Source organism: Myotis nattereri, assembly GCF_964212035.1.
Source record: "Myotis nattereri genome assembly, chromosome: 20".
Classification (NCBI taxonomy): Eukaryota; Metazoa; Chordata; class Mammalia; order Chiroptera; family Vespertilionidae; genus Myotis; species Myotis nattereri.
Window position 1 is genome coordinate 1,456,994 of NC_138096.1, and position 26,017 is coordinate 1,483,010.

The 26,017-nt window shown below is 52.3% G+C and overlaps 1 protein-coding gene across 1 annotated transcript; it reads left to right on the top strand.

Annotated features, from left to right (window-relative positions):
- Positions 1 to 1,591: 1,591 nt before the first annotated feature.
- ATP6V1G3 (ATPase H+ transporting V1 subunit G3) lies at positions 1,592 to 12,508 on the top strand. The gene is made up of 3 exons (XM_081114636.1): positions 1,592 to 1,706; positions 10,942 to 11,042; positions 12,185 to 12,508. Exons 1-3 carry the CDS (start codon positions 1,625 to 1,627, stop codon positions 12,356 to 12,358), a joined length of 357 nt encoding a protein of 118 aa, XP_080970762.1. The 5' UTR covers positions 1,592 to 1,624; the 3' UTR covers positions 12,359 to 12,508.
- Positions 12,509 to 26,017: the final 13,509 nt, after the last annotated feature.

Consider the following 26,017-nt stretch of genomic DNA (forward strand, 5'->3'; position numbering starts at 1 on the left):
GGGATCGAGCCCACAACCCGGGCATGTGCCCTGACTGGAATCCAACTCAGGACCCTTCAGTCCACAGGCCGATGCTCTATCCACTGAGCCATTCCAGCCAGGGCTATGTATATATTTTTACATGTACCAATCGAGGCCCAAGACGGGCTGCACTTGAGCCTGAAGAACCTCTCTCCCCTTCACATTCACATCCGCTCTCACGAGTTAGAATGTGTGTTTACCGAAAGCCGTCTGCTCCAGCTCTACCAAGGATTGTAGAGGCCCGATAAAAATTTACATTTTTATCGAACTCGATGGGAAGGTAAAAAGAAAGGAAGGTGGTTCTTTTGGACAGATTTGCTAGGGGCGATGCGCCCTTAATGGTGGGAGACGTTACTTTCACACCCACCCTCCGATGCAGAGAGACTGAAGCTGGGTTTTAGGGGCAAGGCCACAGAGAAGTCGTTTTGGGAATCGACAATCTGTGAAACTCTAATATGCTGATCATTTCGGCGGGGGGGGTGGGGGGTGGGGGGGGGAGGGGAGGGAGTCTTGGCCGTAAGTCAAAAGCTTCGCTTTTCATGCCGAAGAGAACTTTTATTTTTTCATTTTTTAAAAATATTTTTTTATTGATGTCAGAGAGGAAGAGAAAGGGAGAGAGAGAGAAACATCAATGATGAGAGAGAATCATTGATGGGCTGCCTCCTGCACGCCCCCAACTGGGGATCGAGCCCACAACCCAGGCATGCGCCCTGACCAGAATCGAACCTGGGACCCTTTGGTCTACAGTCTGACACTCTACCCACTGAGCCAAACCAGCTGGGGCCGGAGAAAACTTTTAGAGACGTGGATAGGATGTCTGATGATTCTCCCCTGTGATCAACCAGCTCATTTGTCTGCTCACCCCCGGGTCACATGCCCTGTCTCAGAACGAGACCCAAGGCCAACAGCGGGTAACGCCATTTCAGTGGAACCGCCAAACCTACAGCTCTGACTCCACGATTGCTGATTCCGTCCCCACCCTGATGGCTCCCTGGGACTGGGACACACAGCACCGCCAGTGCACAGGGCCATCCTTACCCCCCACCCCCTCCCCGGCAGCTCCTTCCCGGCCCCTGAGGTCTGGGGAGGAGAGGGAACAGCCCCCTGGCCCATCTCTGTGCACCGAGCCGGACGCCCCTCGGAGACCAAGCTCAGTCACTATGTCCCAGGCATCACCGAGTCACTCAAACACCCTCCCCCTAGAACCGCCCAGACGAGGACCAAAGAAAGGCCCTGTCCTCCGGAGAAGAGCCCGCGGCAGGTCCCTCTGTCTGGGAAGAAGAGCCGTGAGGACCCTCCTTGTCAGGAGACTCAGCACCTCCGTCATGCGGCCCTGTCCCCTGAGGTCCCTAAGAATGACAGCCGGCTCCCTCAGGTCCACCCACCCGACTTGTTTTTCTGGATTCCACCCTTGGGCTCCCCTTGGGGCCCGGCTCTCCCTCCGGCCCCAGCCGGCCACCGGGGAACAAAGAGCCGTGTTTATAGCTCCAGCTGTTGACACCACAAGCAGAGGGGCTGGTGATTTCCAGCCGGATAAGCCCCCCCGTCCATTCCCTTCCCGGAATCCACAGAAGCCGCCCGACTGGACAGGACGGCCGCCGCCATGGCCAGCCAGTCCCAGGGCATCCACCAGCTCCTGCAGGCCGAGAGGAAGGCCAAGGACAAGCTGGAGGAGGCCAAGAAGAGTAAGTGCCCCTCTGCCTGCCCGGGAGGGAGGTGGCACCAGTGGGCGCAGGGGGGGGGGGGCGGCCGTGGGGTGGGCATGGACCTCAGCTGCAGGTCAACTCGGTGCCCAGCCCTCTTCCTGCGACACCATGGCCCCAGGGCTGTCATGGGGACAAAGGTCTCTCACTCAGATCCTCCTGAGCTGCTGTGAAATGCTCACGGACGTGGAAGGTGGAAGTTACGGAGGCCTGGGCTTCCCCGTCTCTGCAACTTCCTGAGGGCCCCACGCGTGTCGCAATCCTGTGAAAGGCGTGAGAGAGAGAGGACTTGCAGATGGAAGTCTGCAGCTTGCAGAGGACACTCCGGGGCGGGGGGCCGACCCGCCCTCAGCGCCCTGCCCGTTTCTGTAAAATTATGATAATGCAGCTCAGGGCTCTCTCTCTTGTCCTTCTCTGGATGCCTTTGAATTTCCGGTGTTTCGTAATATTTCCATTTTATTCTCTGTTTCTTTTCTTTTTTTTAATCCTCACCCGAGGATATATTTCCATCGAAATTTAGAGAGAGTCGGAGGGAGAGAGACAGAGGGAGAGAAACATCCATGTGAGAGAGACACATGGATTGTGGATGCCTCCTGCACACGCCCCGACCAGGGCCCCGGGCTGGGGCGGAGCCTGCAACCGAGGTACATGCCCTTGACCCGAATGGAACCCGGGACCCTTCGGTCCACAGGCCGGCGCTCTATCCACTGGGCCATACCGGCCAGGGTATAGTCTCATTTTCTCTAACTTTCTGTTGACTGGGCCATGCATCTAGGAACTTGCCCATAGAACCTTCTCAGTCAATTTCAACCCCTTTCCTGGTCACTTTCGTAGCCATGAATTAGGGACCACTATTATTCCCACTCTGTGGAGGGGGAGACGGAGGGGTCATCATTTGAAAAAGGTCATCATTCTAAAAATTAGACAAGAGTGTGCCGGGCTCGATGGGTAATGCGTGTCTCGTTGAATCCTCACGTGAACAAAAGGGGAAAGGGAAGCCTAGAGGAATTATTGCCCAAGTCCTCCAGACAGGAAGTGGTAGAGGCAGGGCCTGGGTGGGGTCCCGCTTCCAGGCCAAGATCCCAACCACCACGCTCCCCAAAATGCCCATCACCTCTGCCTTGAGGAAACCCCACGTCACGAGTCTGCACCTCGAATGCAGGCCGTGTGGGCCAACACCGTGTTCTTCCCACGCTCCCGTTTCCAATCATCACTTGATCTATAGTCACTTGTGTCGCCCTGGCCGGTGTGGCTCAGTGGATAGAGCATCGGCCTGTGGACTGAAAGGTCCCAGGTTCAGTTCTGGTCCAGGGCCCATGCCTGGGTTGTGGGCTCGATCCCCAGTGCAGGGGGTACAGGAGGAAGCCAATCCATGGTTCTCTCTCATCATTGGTGTTTCTATCTCTCTCTCCCTCTCCCTTCCTCTCTGACATCAATAAAAATATTTAAATTCAGGGACCAGCCAGATAGAGGCCACGCCTTACACTGTGGCTGTTGTCACTCTTTGGGTGCGTGGGGTGACAGGGGCAAAGAGGACCCCATAGAGTGAGCTGTAGTGTCCGGAACGGGAGGTGGGACAGTAGTCACCACGCCAACAGGCGGGCAGTACGGGCCACATTCAGTTCACTGGGGTGCGAACCTCAGGTAACCATTTCCCTTTCTTTTTTAAAAAATATATACTTATTGATTTCAGAGAGGAAGGGAGAGGGACAGAGAGATAGAAACATCTATGATGAGAGAGAATCATGGATCAGCTGCCTCCTGCACGCCCCCAACTGGGGATCGAACCCGCAACCCCGGGCCTGTGCCCTTGACTGGAATCAAACTTGGGACCCTTCGGTCCACAGGCCGATGCTCTATCCACTGAGCCACACCAGCCAGGGCCATTTTCCTTTCTTAAGACGAATGGATTCCCTGAACACTCAGCAAGGTGGGTGCCAACCACACAAGCCAAGAGTCCCTGGCGTGAGGCCTGTTAGAGGAGGAAAGGAAGGAGGAAGATATGGAGACGAACTGGCCTGCTCGGCCATTTATGTTTCTGCAAAACAAACTATGCAAACGATCGTAGGACGCAGAGCCGCCCGGCCCTTCTGGGTGGCGAAGGGGGAGAAACTCCCTCCCCCTTTATTCAAATGTCCTGGCCAAGACGTTGGAAACGCCCAAGACAGAACAACTGGTTTGAAGAGGCGACCACGGGTGCTAACCTCGCTTCCTCAGGACGGAAGGAATAAAAGGGCAATCGAGGCAACCAGGGGCCTAGGAGTAACCCGGGAGCCCCTCCCTAACCAGTATCACCAGGTGACTCAGGTGGTTTGACCAGTTGTCACGGGAGGAGAAAGGGGCTATGAACCACCCAAGTTGTTCGGAAGCGGGGAGCGCTCAGAACAGCCTAACCCAGTGGTCGGCAAACTCATGAGCCAAGAGAGCCAAATACCAACAGGACCACGACTGAAATTTCTTTTGAGAGCCACATTTTTTAAACTGAAACTATACAGGTAGGTACATTGTTATTCACTTAATCAGGGTCCTCCTAAGGCTTAGGAAGAGCCACCCTCAAGGGGCCAGAGAGCCGCCTGTGGCTCGCGAGCCGCAGTTTGCCGGCCACGGGGACCCCGGCCTCAGCTTCCACAGCGCAGATAAAAGCCACACATCATTGCCTGTCGCCAGCATGGGAAGGAACACACTCTATGATTAATGCACACATGTCCATCCTAGCTGCCCGCAGCTGTAAGGTACCTGGGTAATTTTTTTTTTCCTCCGTCTCTCTTCATGAATATTCAAGCAGATACCCCACCAGCCATAGAACACACTCCGGGAAAATATTTTGACTTTCAACAACTCACCTCCGTGCTCCGTGTCCCGGGGAATGTCCGTCCGTCTGTCTGTCGGTCTGTCTGTCCCCGGCTCCGGCCGGGGCGGGCCGGGAGCCAGCCGCTATCTGACATAGTGATCGGCGGCAGGAGCTCATAGTGACAACTCCACTGACCTCGCCCATCATATGACTTCTCCAAGGTCCCCAGGCGAAAACAAGCCTTACTTTCCCTGCCTGGGGCTGTGTGAGCATCTCTCCTGTTTCACTCCTTTGTCCTTCATTCCCTCCTTTAATTTAATAAGTATTTATGGGGGGGAGGGCTATTTGCCAGCCACAGTGAGCTGTATACAGATGACAAAGTCTAGGCTCTTCCCTCAAGAATTTTCCAGGGAGATAAGTGTATAGATGAGAACGGGGAAGAGAGAGAGAGAGAGAGAGAGAGAGAGAGAGAGAGAGAGAGAGAGAGAGAGAATGTCATGGGAGGGTCAGATAGCCATCGCTTTTATAGCCCCAGAGGTTTCACTGTGTTGTTTCTTTCCCCCCATAAAGAAATTCATTTGAAACCTGACATGTAAGAAGGCCAAACAGAGACTCAGAATGAAAACCCATGAACAAGGATCTGAGCACCATTTAGAAGGTCTAAGATCCTTTCTCTTTCTTTTTTGTTCTTCCTCACCTGAGGACATTTTTCCCATTGCTTTTTTAGAGAGAATAGAAGGGAGGGAGTGAGTGAGTGGGGGAGAGAGAGAGAGAGAGAGAGAGAGAGAGAGAGAGAGAGAGAGAGACATCAATGTGAGAGAGACACGTCGATTGGTTGCCTCCTGCGTGCACCCGGACCCGGGGCCGGGAATCGATCCTGCAACCCAGGTACATGCCCTTGACCAGAAGCCAACCTGAGACCCTTTATAGCAGACTCCTGAATATGTGTGTGTGTGTGTGTATTTTTCTTTCTTTTTTTTTACTTTAAAAAAGTTCTTTATTGTTGAAAGTATTACATATGTCCCCCCTTCCCCCCCAATGACCTCTTCCAACCCCCCCACCCCACCCCACCCCCTGCCCCAGGCCTTCAGGGGTGAAGGCCTGAATATATTTTTAAAGAAGAAAGACAGAGATGGAGGGAGAGAAGGGGAGAGGAGAATACAAACAGAGCCATGCACATGGTAATCATTTTAGAAAAATACGAGATTAATGAGGTGCCCGTGTTCATACAGCATGCTGCAAAAATAGGCATGCATTCCACGGAGGAGGCCACCTCAGATCTCCGGAGCCGCCGCCTAATACGGTGTGCGGTGTGCATGCCTTGCCTTGAGGAATACAGACCCGATGGGGAATGGGCTGCTACTGGCTCTCAAGACAGTCACCAGCCACGGAGAGAGACAATTTGGGGGGGTGGGGGGTGGGGGGGAGAAGGTGGGAGTGGACTCTAAGCAGGGTTGAAAAGCTGGGGGTGAGGCCACAGAGTACAAAAAGCATTGGCTTTTTTTTTTTTTAAATGTTTCTTTATATTAACGTAAGCTTCTTTGTAGACATTATTTAGTGTCTCAGACCTTCCATCTTTTCTTTGCGTAAAATGAACCCACGGCCAAGGCATTTGGAGGATCAGAAAACTGTATCTGAGATAGTAGATTACAGACTAAATAGTTGGGTTTTCTTTAGTCCTCCCCCGAGGATATTTTTTCCCTTGATTTTTAGAGAGAGTGTTAGGGAGGAGGGGGGAGAGAGAAACATTGATGTGAGAGAGACACATCGATTGGTTGCCGGCCACGCGTGGCCCGACCAGGGCCGGGGATCGAACCTGTAGCCCAGGTAGGACGTGCCCTTGATTGGGAACCGCTGAGCCAAGCCGACCAGGGCAACAGTCATGTTTAATATTTAAACTACTTACTTGCATATTATTATAAGCAATAGCAGTGGGAGACTGGAGTAGAACACTCTAGTTTCATTCTTTTTCTTTTTTTTTTTTTACAACTGCTGCCAGTTCTGAGTCAACTTTTCCTGTAACCAGAGAGACCTGGCCTGTTCCAGTAAGATGACTGGACACGCCCAGATACCTGCCCGGCCGGCGTGGCTCAGGGGCTGAGCATCGACCTGTGAACCAGGAGGTCACGGTCTGCTCCCTGATCCGGGCACAGGCCCGGGTTGTGGGCTCCATCCCCAGTGGGGGGCGTGCAGGAGGCAGCCGGACCATGATTCTCTCTCATCATGGATGTTTCTCTCTCTCTCCCTCTCTGAAATCAATAAAAAAATTTTTTTTTTTAAAAAAAAGAAAAGCTCAGGTATTTGCTCTTATTCCCTGATTGTGGACTACATTATATGTTTAGCTGCCAAACAGCCTTACCATCTAGTTGACTTTATTTATTTTATTTATTATTTTCTTAAAATACATTTTTATTGATGTCAGAGAGGAAGGAAGAGGGAGAGAGAGAGAGAGAGAGAGAGAGAAACATCCATGATGAGAGAGAATCATGGATCGGCTGCCTCCTGCAGCCCCCCACTGGGGGTCGAGCTCACAACCCTGGCCTGTGCCCCGACCGGGAATCGAACTGGTGACCTCCTGGTTCCCAGGTCGACGCTCAACCGCGGAGCCACGCAGATCACACACTGGCTGTTACAGGAAGACAATTCCTGTTTCGCGGGTCTCCAGGACGCCAGCCACGCATACTTTTCTTTTCCTCTTTTTTTTTTTTTTAATCAGCTAATTGCCTATTTGTTCCCGAATATGCACTTTCTTCCGAATGATTTCCACCAGCCCCTGGATTTAATCAACCCCGCGCCGCGCAAGTGCACGCCGGGCTCAGGAAGACGTGCCTTTTAACAAACTCGTAAACCAGAAGTGGTTCTGGGAGAAGTCGGCGGCCCTGTCTTCTGAGGTTTGTGGGCCTATAAATACCCCTCCCTCCTTCACGGCCCACAGACAAGGGGGCGACTCCAGAGCATTACTGGGCTTTCATTTCTCCGAGGGGGTCACCGTAAAATAACCACCACAGACATTTCCATCGGCCAATAAATGCCCTTTGGTTATATTCCACCCAGGAGCTACAGAAAACCCCTTACGGTATATATACATTTTTTTTTTTTTAAATAAGAAAAGTGCAGCCCTAACCGGTTTGCTCAGTGGATACAGCATCAGCCCTCGGACTGAAGGGTCCCGGGTTCGATTCCGGTCAAGGGCATGTACCTTGGCTGCAGGCACATCCCCAGTGGGGGGTGTGCAGGAGGCAGCCGATGGATGTTTCTCTCTCATTGATGTTTCTGACTCTCTGTCCCTCTCCCTTCCACTCTGTAAAAATCTATTTTAAAATATTTTTTTAAAAAAAGAAAGAAAAGTGCAAGGAAAAGAGAAGCCACGGAAAGACCCGAGAAGGCGATGAATGAGATAAAGTGGCTCCGGTTCCTGCCGACGTGTCGCCTTCCCCAGCGTTTGCCGTTAGAGAGAAGCAGAGCGCGCTCCCTGAACGGGGTCGGCTTTGTCATAATATTTAACAGCACCGAGAAAGGTGTTGTTTGCTTTCTCCTGCGAGTTAGAACAGAGTCAACAGGGTGCTTAGGAGCAGGTAGAAACCGCCCAACGCCTGAGTCCTATTTAAAGCTGTGCTGGCCCGGCCGGCGTGGCTCAGTGGTTGATCACCGACCTGAGAACCAGGCGGTCGGTCCCCGGTTCGATTCCCGGTCAGGCCACATGCCTGGGGTGCGGGCTTGATTCCCTGGAGGGGACGTGCAGGAGGCAGCCGATCCATGATTCTCTCTCATCATGGATGTTTCTATCTCTCCCTCCCTCTCCTTTCTTCTCTTTTAAAAAAAAAAAAAAAATGGAGGAGTGGGGGCAGCCGGGGAGAGGTCAATGGGGGGAAAAGGAGAGTTATGTAATACTTTATACAATAAAGAATTCAAATTTTTGCCCTAACTGGTTTGGCCCAGTGGATAGAGCGTCGGCCTGCGGACTGAAGGGTCCCAGGTTCGATTCCAGTCAAGGGCATGTACCTTGGTTGTGGGAACATCCCCAGTAGGGGGTGTGTAGGAGGCAGCTGATCGATGTTTCTCTCTCATCGATGTTTCTAACTCTCTGTCCCTCTCCCTTCCTCTCTGTAAAAAATCAATAAAATATATATATTTTTAAAAAGAATTAAAATTTTTTTTTAAAAAAAAAAAAGAAGGAAAAAACTTCAAAAATAAAATAAAAAGCTATGATGGATGAGATAGCCCTGTTTTCTAAACCAAACATCAGAACGTTTGGCCTGATGAAGCTATAAGATCTTGTAGGAACTTGGTGACCGAATATTGGAGTGTCATACCTAAAATCTGACCCCTGCTGGTCACCCCATGTGTGGCACAGATGGTATTGAGAAAGAATGGAACTCCTTCTGTTTTTCATGCTTAAGAAGCAAGAGGTCTAATTTTTAAAATATATATATATATATATATTTTATTATTGATGTCAGAGAGGAAGGGAGAGGGAGAGAGAGAGAGAAACATCAATGATGAGGGAGAATCACTGATCGGCTGCCTCCTGCACGCCCCACACTGGGGATGGAGCCCACCACCCGGGCCTGTGCCCTGACCGGGAGTCGAACCATGATCTCCTGGGTCATAGGTCGACGCTCAAACCACTGAACAACACTGGCCGGGCCCTCCATGAATCTTTAGTCCATACATTACACAGTGATCGGAAAGCGGCTCACAGCTCGCAGGGAGAGAAGTGGAAAAGCCATCTCCACTCCAACGCCACAAGGATTCATAAAAAGAGAGCCCTGGGAAGCCGGGCTTGGGGGTCCCGGGTGAACGCTGGTGGACATTGGCTCCTCGGCTACGTACTCAGGGGACAGTCCACTGGGTTCCAGCTCTGCACAGCATCGCCCGCCCTGGCCAAGGGGGTCCACCCACGCTCACGAGGAGAGAGAAACCGTGTGAAACGGGCCGAAGGAGGAAGGCATGTCCCTGAAGCAGAAAGACCATCGATTCGGGGGGCGGGGAGGGGACACGCGTTTTCATACAGTTCAGCGTTTCTTTAAGGTTTTAATGATCCCAGCGTGTTAGTACCTAACCCCCCGAGGGCGGTAGTGAGGGGAAGGGGGGCACAGCAGCAATTAATAGGAGTCTATAACCCCCCCCCCAAACTTCCTCCCGTTGCCCCAAACGTCACGTGCCTGGCTAATGATCCCCAGGCCATGGCGGCTGTCTACGTGGCCGGCGAGCTGGCTTCAGGCTTACACCTTCGCTCTTCATAAAAGCAGAGCGCGCTCCCTAAGTACACTCCCCGCCATCAAACAATCGCTTTACAACCACTTTCAAGTCCCCCATCAAGAAGGCTACTAGAAAAAAAAATATATATATATATATATATGTATATGTATGTGAATGTGTATGTGTATGTGTATGTGAATGTGTATATAAATACTTTGATGTGCTGGGAGGCTTGCTTAATCAGACATTCTAGAGGGGAGAAATGGCCAGGAAAAAAAATCTCAATAAAAGGCTTTTAAAAGCCGTTAGTGGGTTTGATGGAGTCTGAGCTGCCTGTCTGGGGCCGCTGGAGACCTGCCAGTGGCAATGGGGTCCAGCCGCCGGGGCCGGTGGACGCCTGGCTGGGGACCAGGACAGAAAACCGGACCAAATAATGTCTTTCCGGGGAAGTGACAGCCGAAATCTGTCCTGTGGCTGTAACTGCTGTGAGGAGGGGGGCAGAGAGAGAGAGAATATATTTAAACGTGTTTGCGGGAAAGAGCGTAATCATGCCCACGTTCTAAAGAATCCAATTGGAAAAAAAATAGGTGTTTTTAATATCGCTGTTTTGTTTGTTTTTTATATACTTTTATTAACTTCAGAGAAAAGGGGAGAGGAAGAGAGAGAGAGAAACATCTATGATGGGAGAGAATCATGGATCGGCTGCCTCCTGCACGCCCCACACTGGGGATGGAGCCCGCAACCCGGGCATGTGCCCTGACTGGGAATCGAACCCTGACCTCCTGGTTCATAGGTCGACGCTCAACCACTGAGCCACACCAGCCGGGCTAATAGAGTTTTTAGTGAAGTTTGCATTCTAGAGAAACGTCATAAAAAAAAAAAAATAATCCAGCCCTGACCGGTTTGGCTCAGTGGATAGAGCGTAGGCCTGCGGACTGAAGGGTCCCGGGTTTGATTCCCGGCAAGGGCATGTGCCTTGGTTGCGGGCACATCCCCAGTAAGGGGTGTGCGGGAGGCGGCTGATCGATGTTTCTCTCTCATCGATGTTTCTAGCTCTCTATCCCTCTCCCTTCCTCTCTGTAAAAAGTCAATAAAATATATATTTAAAAAATAGAAATAAAAATAAATAACCCAGACCACCCCTCAAATGTTTAAAAATCAAGCTCGAAATGCCACGTGTCTGACAAAGAAATATCATGGCCTCTACGCACTGTTGGTTTCCAGGAAAAGCCAAGCGCATACGGCAAGCAAAGGAGGAGGCCATGGTGGAGGTGGACCAGTACAGGATGCAGAAAGACAAGGAGTTTCGCATGAAACAGGCGAAGGTGAGCCCCTCGGCGCTGGTGTTTACGCAACGGGGATCCCAGAGGCACATATGCGTCAGCTGTAACGCAGACCGCACCCCCGACTGAGCAGATGCAGACCAGCCAAGGCTGAGTGCTAAACTAGATCTTACACTTGAGTGAACTTGGCCTCTTTACTCCAAGGCCTTTTGATTGGCCACCTCGAGTGTCAATCAACAGTTATCATCTCCTACCTACACAGTACGTATTAAACATTACACTCTCAAATGCACACATTGAAGGGGTTCTTTCAAGGATGATTGCAAATAACACATTCTTTTTTCTTTTTTTTTTTTTTAAATATATCTTCATTGATTTCAGAGAGGAAGGGAGAGGGAGAGATAGAAACATCAATGAGGAGAGAGAATCATGGACCGGCTGCCTCCTGCACAACCCCTATACTGGGGATCGAGCCCGAGACCCAGGAATGTGCCCTTGACCAGAATCGAACCCGGGACCCTTCCGTCTGCAGACCGATGCTCTAACCACTGAGCCAAACCAGCTAGGGCCAAATGACACATTCTTGACCAACACATTTTCATAAGAGAAACGCTTCGGAAAACATTTTTTTTTTAACTATACGCGTTGACTGGTAGAATCAACAACAAGTGCTCTACAATGCTGTAGAACGGGTTTGTGGGCCCAAACTTCCGTTAGCGAACTCAAGATTTACAGGTGACCAAGGTCCTTGTGGTTGCAAATTGCTGAAAAGTCTGGTATTTCCTTAGGTTTTTCTGCCTCTGTCTTCCCCTCCCTTCCTCTCTGAAATCAATAAAAATAATTTAAAAAAGAAAAGAAAAAGGAAAATGCAAAGACAACCCTTGTCGATGAACATGGGGTGACGATGCTGAACCCATATTTGCTTTTCACTGGCCGAGGTCAGCTCTGGACGCAGCCGTGGCCTGCCGGAGACCCCTTCCTGGTTTAAGAAAAGTGTACCCACCCCCCCTGGTGACCCTGGTGATCGTACCATCCCCGGAGGACATCCTGGCACATAACCCGGGAGGTGCACACACCTCAGGGCCGTCGTCGTAGGGAAACGGGGCCGGAGCAGATTGAACTTGGGAAGCGCTCGGGGCGGACGCCGCGTGCAGGGCCGTCTGAGACTCTGTGTCGTCCCGCAGGCCATGGGCTCGCAGAGCAACCTGGTGGAGGAGATGGAGGCGCAGGCGCTGGAGAGGATCACGGAGCTGACGGGGAGCTACCGCCGCTGCCTGGAGGGTGTGCTGGCGCGGGTGCTGAGCCTGGTCTGCGACGTGAAGCCGGGGCTGCACCTGAACTACAGAGCCACGGATTGAAGCCAGGACCGCGGCTCCGTAAAGGGGTCTTGCAAGTCACCCGCTGGCTCCTGGCTTCTCGTCTTGTGGGATTTTTTAAAAAATATATTTTACTGATTTTTACAGAGAGGAAGGGAGAGGGAACGAGAGATAGAAACACCAATAAATGATAATAATAAAGAACAGTGTGGTTACTGTTGCTATTGTTGAAAGGAACTAAGCCAGATAAGCTGACTTAAGGGGAAACATGAGGAGGGAGGAGGCGGTGGGGCGAGAAGAGCAGAAAATCACCGTCATCGACGGCGGCCAGGGTGCGATCCTGTTTGTAAGGGGAGCTGCTCATCGTTGGGTGAGTGGGGTTCGGCAGAGCAGACGCTGTGGGGAGCCCATGTCTATCCCGTGAGCGCCTCCCCGAGAACAGCACCTGTTAGCGTGTTAGCGCTGTTACGCACGTGCCGTCCATTAATGAGGGTCCGTGTGCCCCACAGAGAGACTCCGGGTGCAGCCCAGCGGAGCTCATAGGGGTACGGGGGGGGGAGACCTCGGGGGGACCTCACCAATATCCGGGAGGCCTGGCTCCCGGGAAATCACGGTTTGGACTCACAGTTCCAAGAGACGCTTTCCTAAGCAAAAAAAGGGGGAAAAAATGCAAATATGTCCAAACACCCACAGTAACACCGTGGGCTCCCGTCTATGCCAGAGGCACGTTCATGCCCCACGGGGACATGCCGGGCTCAGGTGGCTCAGTGGTTGGGCGTCGACCTATGAACCAGGAGGTCACAGTTTGATTCCCGGTCGGGGTGGGTACCTCAGCCGCAGGCTCCATCCCCAGGCCGTCTTCAGACGCAAGCAGGTGGCAACCAAATGATGTGTCTCTCCCTCATCGATGTTTCTCTCTGGGTGTGTCTCCCCCTTCCTCTCTCTCTCTCTCTCTCTCTCTCTCTCTCTCTCTCTCTCTTTTTCTCTCTCTCTCTAAAAATCAATGAAATAAAATACCCTCTGGTGGGATTAACACATAACAGAATTTTAAGTAAATAAATAATAAAGGTGGGATGTCCATCCTTTGTCTTGGGCGCTGCCCTTTCGTTGCATTTGTGGGTTCACTTCACGCTGATCCTCAGAAGAGCGGAGGGACATGCGTGTTTCTGCCTCCGTCCGGGGGGGGCCCTTTTCCAAGCTGAACTTTAAGGGGGGATTTCTCAGGCCAGGGAGTGTGCCAAGACGTCGCTCCCCGATAAGATACGTGGGGACCAAACTCCCAACCCAGGAAACGCTGGCCAGACACAGCCCAGCCCAGCGCCCGGCTCCCCCCAGGGGCGCCGGCCATCCCGTCTCCGAACACGAGATGGCGCTGTGCACTCGCTGAACTTGGAACCCACCCAGCCTGGCCCAGCATTTGAAAGAGGAAAAAAAAAAGAGAGAAGATGCGAATTTTTCCTTCGTGGGTTTGCTGGCCTGACACGGATCCTTAAGGAAATGCATGTGAATGATGTCACAGTTATTTCATTAAGTTTTGGGGGGATGGGGGGGACACATCCTTGATTTGACCAGGGAAATAGGGACTTTCTTACAAACACGAAACCATCCAATTAGCAGGCGAAGGCTATTCAGAGAAAGAAGAAGCCGGACGCCCTGGCTGGCGGGCTTGCCTGGCTTTGGACGGACGATGATCTCCTTGGCTACGTGAGGGCCCGCGGAGCCTGTGCGTGTGCGTGCGTGTGCGTGTGTGTGTGTGTGTGCCTGTGTGTGTGTGTGTGTGTGTGTGTGTCTCCGCCGCAGGTTTCATGTGACAAAGGGGACGTCTGAGCTGGCTGGGTGCTTTGTAGTCTGGCTGGCGAGGCGGGTGCGCCAGGGCAGGTGCTAATGAGGCCGAGGTCACCCCGATTCCATTCCTGCCGGAAGGTGCGTTCCGCTCACAGAGCCCAAGGCCGCTCCTTGGCTCCACGGTGACTTTGACTCTGACCAGCCCCTCCCACACACCAACGCCGGGTCTTCAGAGACTCCCGCGCACGGGTGGGCCCGTGGTCCGAATGAACACATCATTACAGGGAGATGGAAACGGCCCCGAGGGGTCCCCTGCGAACAGCAGACGGGCACGGTCGCTCTCTAGGAAAGAGGGGGTGTACCGCCAGCGCGGCTGACCGGCCAGTGCCGTTCCCGTCTGCTCGTTCGGGTATATGTTCATTTACTGTAGATGCCGGGCAGGGAGCTGATCCCCGGGGAGAAGGGCCTAAGGGAGGGCCCGTATCGGGACTTCCCAGTCTCGCTAGGAAGATCAAGGGGCAAACGGATATCGGATAACGTAGCACTTGACATCCCCGACGACGTAGACATCAACTGCCAAGGAAGCGGGAAGAAGGTCCAGCCCCCAGGCGGTCCCCGGAGCCCGATCCCAAAGGATTCACCGGCATCCGACGGCAAGACGTGGACAGGCCTTCGGGGAGGACGGGTGGGGGGACGGGGAGGTATCTGAGATTTGGGAGCATCCCCTGCGCCTAGGACTTGGGGCCTCAAGGGCGTCAGACAAGCTGTGCCCAAGGCAACCGGTCGATGTGCCTCTCTCACCTGAACGTTTCTCTCTCTCTTTCCTTCTCCCTCCCTTCCACTCTCTCTAAAAATCAATGGGAAAAAAATATCCTCGGGTGAGGATTAACAACAACAAAATGTTTCCATTAAGAGATGGAGACAGCCCTGACTGGTGTGGCTCAGTGGATAGAGCGTCAGCCTACGGACTGAAGGGTCCCGGGTTCGATTCCGGTCAAGGGCATGTACCTGGGTTGCGGGCACATCCCCAGTGGGGGGTGTGCAGGAGGCAGCTGATCGATGTTTCTAACTCTCCATCCCTCTCCCTTCCTCTCTATAAAAAATCAATAAAATATATATATATTTTTAAAAAGAGAGAGAGAGACAACTAAGGATTTGACACAGAAACAGAAATGACTCTGTAAGTGAGGTTTATTAGTTAGTGGCCCAGATCTTTTCCTTCTGTGTCTATCCTTTAATCATATTATATTGGTCCTGTTTCCTGAACATCCACCAACGTGCTTGAATAGGATTTTAGTTTTAACTGGAAATTACGTTGTTTTTCTCAGACATGGAGATCTCAAGCCTTTGGTCTCGTGTGTGTTCCTTACATATCTAATCATTTTTTAAAAAATATATTTTTATTGATTTCAGACAGGAAGGGAGAGGGAGAGATAGAAACATCAGTGATGAGAGAGAATCATGGATCGGCTGCCTCTTGCACGCCCCCTACTGGGGATCAAGCCCACAAGCCAGAATCGAACCCGGGACCCTTCAGTCTGCAGGCCAACGCTCCATCCGCTGAGCCACACGAGCCAGGGCTTACATATCTCACCTTGCACGTGTGTGAAACACCCCGGGTTCAGCACACACTGTATCTGTACCTCCGCAAATATATTTCAGTGAAATCGCGCGTGAGCCAGGAGAAAAGCATCAAATCATAAATGAAAAAGACTCACCTGAATTCTGTTCCTGGAAGGCACGTGGGAGGTGCCACGGGGGGGCGACATTGCGGGGGGCGGGCGGGGGGCAGAGCCTTCCGACCCCAGGAAGCTGCAAACCAATGAAAGAGGCAACATTAGCATCAGCGGCGAGAAAGCAAATGACGCAAAAGTCAGGTAATAACGGTGACCCTCACTCAAGGTTCGTACACAGCGAGTTACGAACAACTGCCGAGCGGGGCGCGTATCCAGGGTGGATTAACATGTTCCAGGACGGCTTTTTCATTTATTTTTTTCAGGGCATGACAGTTTATTTTAAAAAGCGGTACCACACTGATCTTCATGACCAGCGTACACATCCAGGATGACTCGTTCAAAATATATTTTTATTGATTTCAGAGAGGAAGGTAGAGAGAGAGAGAAAGAGAAACACATCGATGATAAGAGAGAATCATTGACCGGAGGCTCTATTTTAATACTAGAGGCCCGGTGCACGAAATTCGTGCACAGGTAGGGTCCCTAAGCCGGGCCGGCAATCAGGGCCCATCAGGGCCTTCCGGCTGCCAGCCCGGGCCTCCCTTCATTCCACGCCACCCCCTGGTGGTCAGCACATGTTATCGCAAGCGATCGAACTCCGGGTCTTCCGGTCAAACTCTCTCTCAAGGGAACAATTTGCATATTAGGCATATTTCTATATGTTTTCATGCAAAGGTGTGGATGTAGAGTGTATGTTCTCCGTGGAAGTAAAAAAATCCCAAGATTGTAACGCAGAGCGAACCACTACCCACACTCTTAAAAATATTGTTGTCCTGGCGTCAGAGCCATGAACAACCTTCTGAAGTCGGGGGAGCCTGCAAGCGCCCGGTGGGTGACATCGCTCACCGACACGCAGACGCCGGGGAAACGGCGACTCTCCGTGCAGCCGGGTGTGTCCCGAGGCAGCTGATCTTCTGTTTGTAAATAAAACGTCCCTCAGCCCACAGAGCAGTGGGTGCCTCATACAGGAAGGAGTGTGATCGGCGAAGCTGATTATTCCTTCTCTCACCGACCTCCTCCCCCAGGCAGGCGGCCAGGCCGGGTTTCCCCGGATGTAAATTAGGGAGATGTCTCCCACAGGCCCATGCGGAAGATTGTTTTTTAACATAATAATTAAGTCCAGTTGGCGTGGCTCAGCGGTTGAACGCCGACCTGTGAACCAGGCGGTCACGGTTCGATTCCCGGTCAGGGCACAGGCCCGGCTTGCGGGCTCCATCCCCAGTGGGGGGCGTGCAGGAGGCAGCCGATCCATGACTCTCTCATCATGAATGTTTCTCTCTCTCCCTCTCCCTTCCTCTCTGACATCAATTAAAATATTTAAAAAAAAAAATGAAGAAATGACATGGGCTCGAGGGTTCGTATCACTCACCTTGAGGCCTCAATGCGAGTCACTAAACACAGAGAGCGAGCCCGTGCAAGTGGCATTTATCCACCTGCACTTCGACCACATAACTCTCCCGCCCCCTTCCCCTCCCTGCCCCAAAGTCACTTCTGGAAAAGATCTGAGGAGACTTGAAAACAGGTTAAAACAAACAAACAAACAAAAAGCCCATGACTAAAACGCCCCAGCAAAGTGTTAACAAAACGGAGGCGGAAGCTAAATATTCAGGTTCGAGGGCAAGAGGGAGGAGCAGCTGTGGGATCCCGGCGAGGCCGGACGGAACCTCAGTCCCGGTGAGAACCTTCTCGGTGACCCAGCCGGCAGCGGGCCTCTGGCCGTTTCAGAGCGAACTTAGGGGCCTGGCCTCCCGGGTTGCCGATCGGCATCACAGTGTGGACGCGCGTGCCTCGTAAAAAGGTTAAAATCTGACCCACGTTGTTTAATGAACGTCAGGAAAGCCGTCATTGGGAGGCAAGAACGTGCTTGATCCACACAATTCCTCTCTCTCTCTCTCTCTCTCTCTCTCTCTCTCTCTCTCTCTCTCTCTCCCTCTCTCTCCCGCTCTCACTGTAAACAGGACACTGCCAAACCAGAGGGGCTCCTCGTCCGCGTGGTCAGCGTGTTCTTAGCGAAGGCCATGCTCCACGTGTGCACATCCCCCCCCCCACCCCCAGAGCGCGAGGGGAGAGGTAAAGGCGTGGGGAGCCGGGCCCTGTCCTCATTCCATTCCCCTGAGCGGGCTCCCTGCTTCCCAGGTGGGAAGAGGCGTGGTCAATGGCCCATTTGATTGACAGGCTTTTCATTGTTGCCTCTTTTTTTTTTTTTTTTAATTTCCTGGAAGCAGAGCCAAGTGATCCGAAGACAAGGATTTCACAACCGCCTCATTATTTCTTTTCTGACTGTAGGTTGCTTCTTGCCTAGTGCAGTGAGATATATATATATATACATATATACACACACACATATATATACACACACACACACACATACATATGTATATAGTGGGGCCTTGACTTACGAGTGTCCCGACTAACCAGTTTTTTGAGATACCAGCTGTCTCTCGGCCGATTTTTTGCATTGAGTTGATAGAGTAATTTGAGTTAACGAGCGAGTTAACAAGCTCCTTAACAAGCTCGGTCTCGGAACGAATTAAACTCGTAAGTCGAGGCCCCACTGTATATGACATATATAATGATAGGATATATAGGACGATAAGATATGTAGAATAAGATCTATAGATAATATATATAAACGTGTCATCATACACATAAATAATCATTTATGGCTCTGGTGTTTTTGTTATGTTTTTAGCGTAGTCTAGTAGCCGCATTTCACTCTAAATTATATCCTTTTTTTTTTTTTTTTTTGAAACCGGGACGTCTTCACCAAAATTCTCCAAAGCAAGCCGCCTCCATCTCCCACCGGCCTTTATTCTTTTATAAAAATGTGTATGGAGAACATCCGACGCCGGAAGCACCACCTACTCAGTCACCATCCACCCATTCTCCGGATGCAACCCTCCAGCCTCCTTCGGCTCTCTCTGCCCCGCCCCCACTCCCCTCATCCCCCCCAGCTCAGCACACCCCCCGTCCCCCTTCCCCACACACACGCTGAAGCTGAGCCCCAACGGTCTCCGCAGCTGGAGCCCTGGCCCCTGTCCAGAGCTCCTGGGCCAGGCTCCCAGCCGGCCCGTCCCCCTCCTGCTCCCCAGGAGGCCTGATCCTCCCCGTGACCTTTAGAAGCACAAAGAGCATCGCCACCCAATCCTGCTTAAAGCCCCACACCTGCTCCTTCCACCTGAACTTTCTCGCCTCCTCCTTCCAGCCTCCGCTCTACGGTCGCCTCCTCAGGGAGCCCTCCCTGACCACCCGGCCGAAGCAGAGGGCCCAGAGCAGGAGGAGGCACGCATGACAGATCCCGCTGCCCACACGCTGATATGAAGGATCAGAACGCTGAAGGGGATGGATTTTCAGGTGTGTGCACTTGCGTGATAAAGAAACTAGAAGCCCTAGCCAGTGTGGCTCAGTGGGTAGGACGTCAGCCCGTGGACTGGGTATACCGTGGTTCCAGGGTATGGAGCGCGGCTACGGTGTTTGGACGGGTTCAAGCCTCGGACTGATGAGAGGGCACAGTCCTCTCATGGCCACATGCAAGTCCCAGCTTGGAGGGCAGAGCCCTCCCAGCACAATTATAGCCAAGGGCTGTGGTTGTGAGCTTGAACCTGTGGTCCGAACACGTGGCCCCACGTGCCTGGTGCTAGAGTTCAGGTGCATGCAGTTGAGTGAGGTTAGAACTCACGAGAATGCTGTAAACAACGTGATCACGCCCCTACTTTGCCTCGTGGCACCTGCTATAAAATAATGACACGGCTTGTGGGCGCGGGCGCTGTCCATCAGAGGGGCAGCGTCCCCCCGAGACCCAGCTTTCATTCTCTTGTCTGTCTTTTCTTAATCCTTTCATGCCCCCCCAACTCAGGATCACCCTTGGCTGTGCTGCCGCGACACACCAGGGTCGACTCCGGTCAAGGGCACGGACCTCAGCTGCAGGCTTGGCCCCGGCCCTGGTGGGGGCATGTGCGGGAGGCAACCAATCGATGTGTCTCTCTCACATCGTTGTTTCTCTCTCTGTGTGTCTCTCCCTCTCCCTTCCACTCTCTCTGAACATCAATGGGAAAACATCCTCGGGTGAGGATCAATAACAGCAAAGGGAACTAGAAGATTGCAGCTGGCAGTTTTAAGGGAGCCCAGAACAGCGGGAAAAGCATGGGTTTGGCGTAAAACCGTTTGCGTTGAAATCTTAGCTCTTGGACTTAATAACCTGATGACCTTGAGAACATGCCCTCATATTCTTTCATTTGTTTCTTTTTAAAATATATATAGTTTTAGTGATTGCAGAGAGAAGAAGGGAGAGGGAGAGAGAGACAGAAACATCCATGATGAGAGAGAATCATGGGTCGGCTGCCTCCTGCACGCCCTCCACTGGGGATCGCGCCCGCAACCCAGGGCCTGTGCCCTTGACCGGAATCGAACCCGGGACCCTTCAGTCCGCAGGCCGACGCTCTATCCACTGGGCCACACCAGCCAGGGTTCATTTGTTTCTTTTATTCTCAAAAGCTGGGCTTTCTCCACACGTTGCCTAAGGAGGTCCTAACGGCCTCTCGGAAGGAAAAAGTCAGCCGTCTGCTGCACGCGGCCACGTCGGTTAGAATAACAACGTTTCCCGCTATCCCCAGACGCCTGTCAGCCAGCAGGCCCGACGGCACGTCTAGACCGAGGCCCGTCCAACAGGAACACGAAGGAAAGGGTGCAGAGTTACCTTATTGGGTGGCCCAGCCTCTTCAGCGTTTGCACCTCATTTGGAATCTCCAAGTCCTAGAAGAATGTGCCCGTTGGTTTATTCATTCAACAAATACGGGGAGCGGGGGGAGGGGGAGGGGGGACCAGGAACGGATCCACAGGCTGTAGACACTGCATCACCAAGAAGGTCAGACCAAGAGCTTCTGACCCGCGAGGGTCCCCTGACAGTGGCCTCATCGTAGCGTCGAATAACTCTTGACCGACTGCAAACGAGACACTCGGAGTCGAAGGAAATGGGTTGAATTCCCAGAACCACCACCACTCACTGCGGGGGACTTCTCTGAGCCCTACTTTCCAAAACGTGTGTGGTCCTTTTTTCCTTTCTTTCTTTTTTTCAGTATATTTTTACTAGAGGCTCAGTGCACGAATTCGTGCACGGGTGGGGTCCCTCGGCCTGGGAGGGACCACCGGAGGTTGGCCAGCCATGGGAAGTTGGCTGTGGGAGCGCACTGACCACCAGGGGGCAGCTCCTGCGTTGAGCGTCTGCCCCCTGGTGGTCAGTGTGTCGTCATAGGGACCGGTCGACCAGTCACTTAGGCTTTTATATATATAGATTGATTTCAGAGAGGAAGGGAGAGGGAGAGAGAGAAACATCAATGATAAGAATCATGGATCGGCTGCCTCCTGCATGCCCCCTACTGGGGATCGAGCCCACAACCCGGGCATGTGCCCCGACAGGGAATCGAACCCGGGACCTCCTGGTTCATAAGTCAATGCTCAACCCCTGAGCCACGCCGGCTGGGCCTGCGATGGGCTTTTCAATTTACGCCCTCTCCTTGCCTTTTTAGAAATAGGATTATATGGCCAAATGGCACATGCTGTTTTAAGATTCTCTGGATGATAAACATTTATGTCCCATCCTCCTTCAACATTATTTTCTTTTCCAAACGTGAAGCGCCCGGACCCATTAAAAAGTTTAAAATTTCCCAAGGCTTCGTGTAGGGGGACGAGCGACACGGTTTCTCCTCCTCCGCCTCCTGCGTGTGCCTCGTCGGGGTTCTGTTCTTCCAGAGGAGCCCTTTTCCCCAAATTTATTTCCAGCGACTTTTGTTTTCCTGGAGGGACCTTTGAAACGCTATATTGCTACTTTTCATGTTTTTTATTTGCCCCGTGGAGCAATAAAAGCTCAAAGGCTCATAAATATGCATTCTGCGGACGCGTTGTGCTGACAAAGGGCTGCTCGGGTAGCTGGCTCTGCCTTTGGGGAGCGAGGAGGGTTATGGTGCGACGGGGGGAGAGAAAAGCAAGGAGGAGAGCAGAGGAAACGGGGAAGGGAGGAAAAGAGGACATGGAACGTCCTCTGAGGGGAATGGAGGAGCCGCCACAACGAGGAAGAAGGAATCCACCGGGAAGGGAACACGCAGAAGGAAATCACAGACCGCAGGGCGGCCGTATCCCGTAAACGCTTTATCGTTATCTCGAGAGAGAGATCTGTTTTCCTACCAAAGATCTGAGGTTGCTGTGGGGTTCTTTGTTCCCCTTGAAATGGTTTAAACTGAACAAACTACAATATTATATTCTGATGTGGGTCGGGCTTTTCTTAAAATCAATTTCGGGCCCGGCCGGCGTGGCTCAGTGGTCGAGCATCGACCTAGGAACCAGGAGGTCACGGTTCGATTCCCAGTCAGGGCACAGGCCCGGGTTGTGGGCTCCATCCCCAGTGTGGGGCGTGCAGGAGGCAGCCGATCCATGACTCTCTCTCATCATGGATGTTTCTCTCTCTCTCTCCCTTCAATAAAGAAATATATTTTTTTAAAAAACACACACACACAAGGAGAAATTAGTCATTGTCTCTACCCTATCAATTATTTTTTTTCTCACCGGTAGTCATAGTTAGGTACAATTTGCATCCCTTTTTTCACTACCTTAAATAGAGCCACACTGCAACGCTGTCTTTGTAGAACTGAAGCCAGAAGCATTTTCCAACTTCCACTTCCAAAGTGCTCACAGAGTTTCCCCGTTTTTCTCAAACCGAGTTTTCAATTCACGTACCTGTGTGAGTCCCCATTCCCAGCGGAGGGGGTGAATTCGAAAGGGGGGAGATACGTCATGATTCACTGTCCCGCACGCTGGCCCCTGGCCTCGGAGAGCACGTTGTGGGGGCAGGGGGCCTCGGCCGTCTGCTCTTCCGGGCAGGTGCTTTTCTGTCCATTTTTATGGAATGCAAAAGGACTTTTTTGTTTTATTTGGGTTTTTTTTTTTTTGTAAAGCTTAAAAAAAAAATCTATATCTGATACTTGAGCTTCCATACTTAAAAGAACAAAAAAATAAGAAGAAACTGGGACGCAAAAAAAAAAAAAAGTCGGTTCTAGACGTTTAATTGAATGCTGTGTGCACATCACATCTTCCATGTTATTTTTATTTATTAATCTTCACCCGAGGATTGGGCTGAATCCCCAGCGTGGGGCGTGCAGGGGACAGCCGATCCATGAGTCTCTCTCATCGTGGATGTTCCTCTCTCCCTCTCCCTCTCCCTTCCTCTCTGAGATCAATAAAAATAAAAATAAAATACTAAAAGGAAACAGGTGAGATTGTGTTTAAAAGCGTGGACGTCCTACAGAAGCCGGGGCTCCCACGGGTTCCTGCGGCCGTGGGGTCGGGGCTGGGAGGCCTCAGGGTGAGACGAGGAGGCAGCAGAGCGCTTTGAGGACAATGTCAAGTGGGAATGGGAGGGACACGACGTGTGGACTGTGGGGCTCAGGCACTGACCGTCACTGAGAGCCGTGGGCAAGGGGCAGCTCGGCGAGTCTTTTCCCCGAAGCCCGCTGCGAGTGACTCCATTATTTTAGCTGCAGAAGACGGGGGTCGGGTAGCGCTCTGCTGCCCTGTTTAAAAATAATAATAATAATAAAAAGGTGAGCCCAGAAAGGCTCATTTCAAACCAGGCAGCATCGGACGCTGGCCCCCACGGGGCCTCCTGGACAGGGGCACCTCCGGCCGGGCCATTCTCCCGGCACCCCAGGAATCGGAGAGCGGTACAAATCGGGCGGTTTGTACTTCATTTGCCTCCTTGGCTGGAGGGAAACTTTAAAAGTTTAACGAATCTATTGGCCATTGATTGGGTCTGTCAGTCAACAGGATGGGCCTCCTTTGGGGAATCCTCTCTCCTCGCCCCGCGCTTTCCTGAGGCCGCACACACAGAGCCCGAAACATCAAAGAGGTACATGCACACACACACACACACACACACACACACACACGTATGTATACACACACTTCCTGAACAACCCGCCTCCCATCACCATCTCATCGCCCACACACGGCATGGACTTCGGTTGTCTTTTTAGGATGTGTTCAGTGTGTGTGTGTGTGTGTATGTGACTGTGTGTGAGCCTGCACGTGTGTGTATATGTGTGTGCAAGAGTGTGCATGCATGTATATGTGTATAAGTGTGTGTGCATGTGTGTTTGCTGTGACTGTGTATGTGAGCCTGTGTATGTGTGAGATTATGTGTATGAGTGTGCGCATTGTGTGTATAAGTGTGTGTGCATGTGTGTGGCTGTATGCGTGAGCATGTATGCATGTGTGTGCATTAGTGTGTGTATGTGTATGTGTGTGGGTGCTTGTGTATGTGTGTGCATTATGTGTATATGTGTGTGCAAGAGTATATGTGTGTGTGACTGTGTATGGACGTGAGTGTATGTATGAGTGTGTGTGCATGTGTGTGTGTGGCTGTATGCATGAGCATGTATGCATGTGTATTAGTGTGTGTGTATGTGTGTGCATTATGTGTATATGTCTGTGCAAAAGTATATGTGTGTGTGACTGTGTATGTACGTGAGTGTATGTATGAGTGTGTGTGCATGTGTGTGTGTGTGGCTGTATGCATGAGCATGTATGCATGTGTATTAGTGTGTGTATGTGTATGTGTGTGCATTATGTGTATATGTCTGTGCAAGAGTATATGTGTGTGTGACTGTGTATGTACGTGAGTGTATGTATGAGTGTGTGTGCATGTGTGTGTGTGGCTGTATGCATGAGCATGTATGCATGTGTATTAGTGTGTGTATGTGTATGTGTGTGCATTATGTGTGTATGTGTGTGCAAGAGTATGTGTGTGCGTGACTTTACGTAAGTGTATGTATGAGTGTGTGTGCATGTATGGGTGTGTGTGTGTGTGTGAGTGTGTGAGTGAGTGTGGGTGTGTGCTGAGCTTTCCCAGGGGCTGTTTATTTGCTTTCTTCGAGGTTTTTTCCCTTGAGAGCCGGCCACTGGGCCACAGGAGACGCTGCGGCCTCCGCTGTGCGCTGTGAATGGGCTCCTCTCCCTCCGACGGCGGATCCTGTGAAGGGGGCCCCCCTCCCAGCCGACTGGAAGTCACCGCGTGAAGGAGCCTGGGACTCACTCAGTTCCTGGACGTGCAGCCGCCCAGGGCAGTGAGGCAGAACCCGCACCGGGCGGTGGGCAGGGCGGGCGGAGGGTGCGCCCAGACGCCCACGGTGCTGAGGGAGCTGAGGCAGGAGACCGCTTCCAGGAGGAGCCCCCGGTCCAGGCGCCGAGAGGGCGGGACTCCAGGGTGGCTGCGACCAGAGAGGGTCCTTTTATTTATTTAAAATACATTTTCATTGATTTCAGAGAGGAAGGGAGAGGGAGAGGGATAGAAGCATGAGTGATGAGAGAGGATGATGGACCGGCTGCCTCCTGCACACCCCACACAGGGATCGAGCCTGCCACCCGGGCCTGTGCCCCGACGGGGAATCGAACCCTGACCTCCTGGTTCATAGGTCGACGCTCACCACTGAGCCACGCCGGCCGGGCCGGGGGTAGAGTTTCCTTAACGGTTGGAATGAAGCGCCTGCTTTTCCTCGGTGCCTGTAGGGACTCCCACTAACCCCTCACTCCGACTGGCCCCGGGAACCTATTGATAGAACCCAACGCGCTCCGACAGCCCGTCGGCTCCGCGCAACCCGAGGACGTCCATAAATTACTTTAAAGGCATAATAGATCTCCACGGCCACCCGCATCGATTGAGTGTCAGGAATGAAATATTGCATTTCAGCTCCGCCGGCCTCTTGGAGGAGACGGGGGCGGTAATTGAGCCTCCTGCAAAGCGCAATTTATGACCCGCGGTTCCGGGGCCAGTCGCTTCCGGGGGCCGTTGAATGAGACGTGGGCTCGGCCCGAGCTCGGACAGCGCTCCCCACCCTGTCACCGAGGGCCACGCTCCACGCAATCAGATTCCGTTTGTGAAGGCGAAGGGTTCGCCTCCGGGAGCTTGTCCTGCAAAATCCTCTCCGCCTCAGCCAAGCAGAGTATTTGGCCAAGGATCCCGGCTCTAAATGAAAGGGTTCCCGCCCTGGCTGGTGTGGCTCAGTGGGCAGAGCGTCAGCCTGCGGACTGAAGGGTCCCGGGTTCGATTCCCGGTCAGGGCACATGCCCGGGTTGTGGGCTCGATCCCCAGTGTGGGGCGTGCAGGAGGCAGCCAATCCGTGATTCTCTCTCA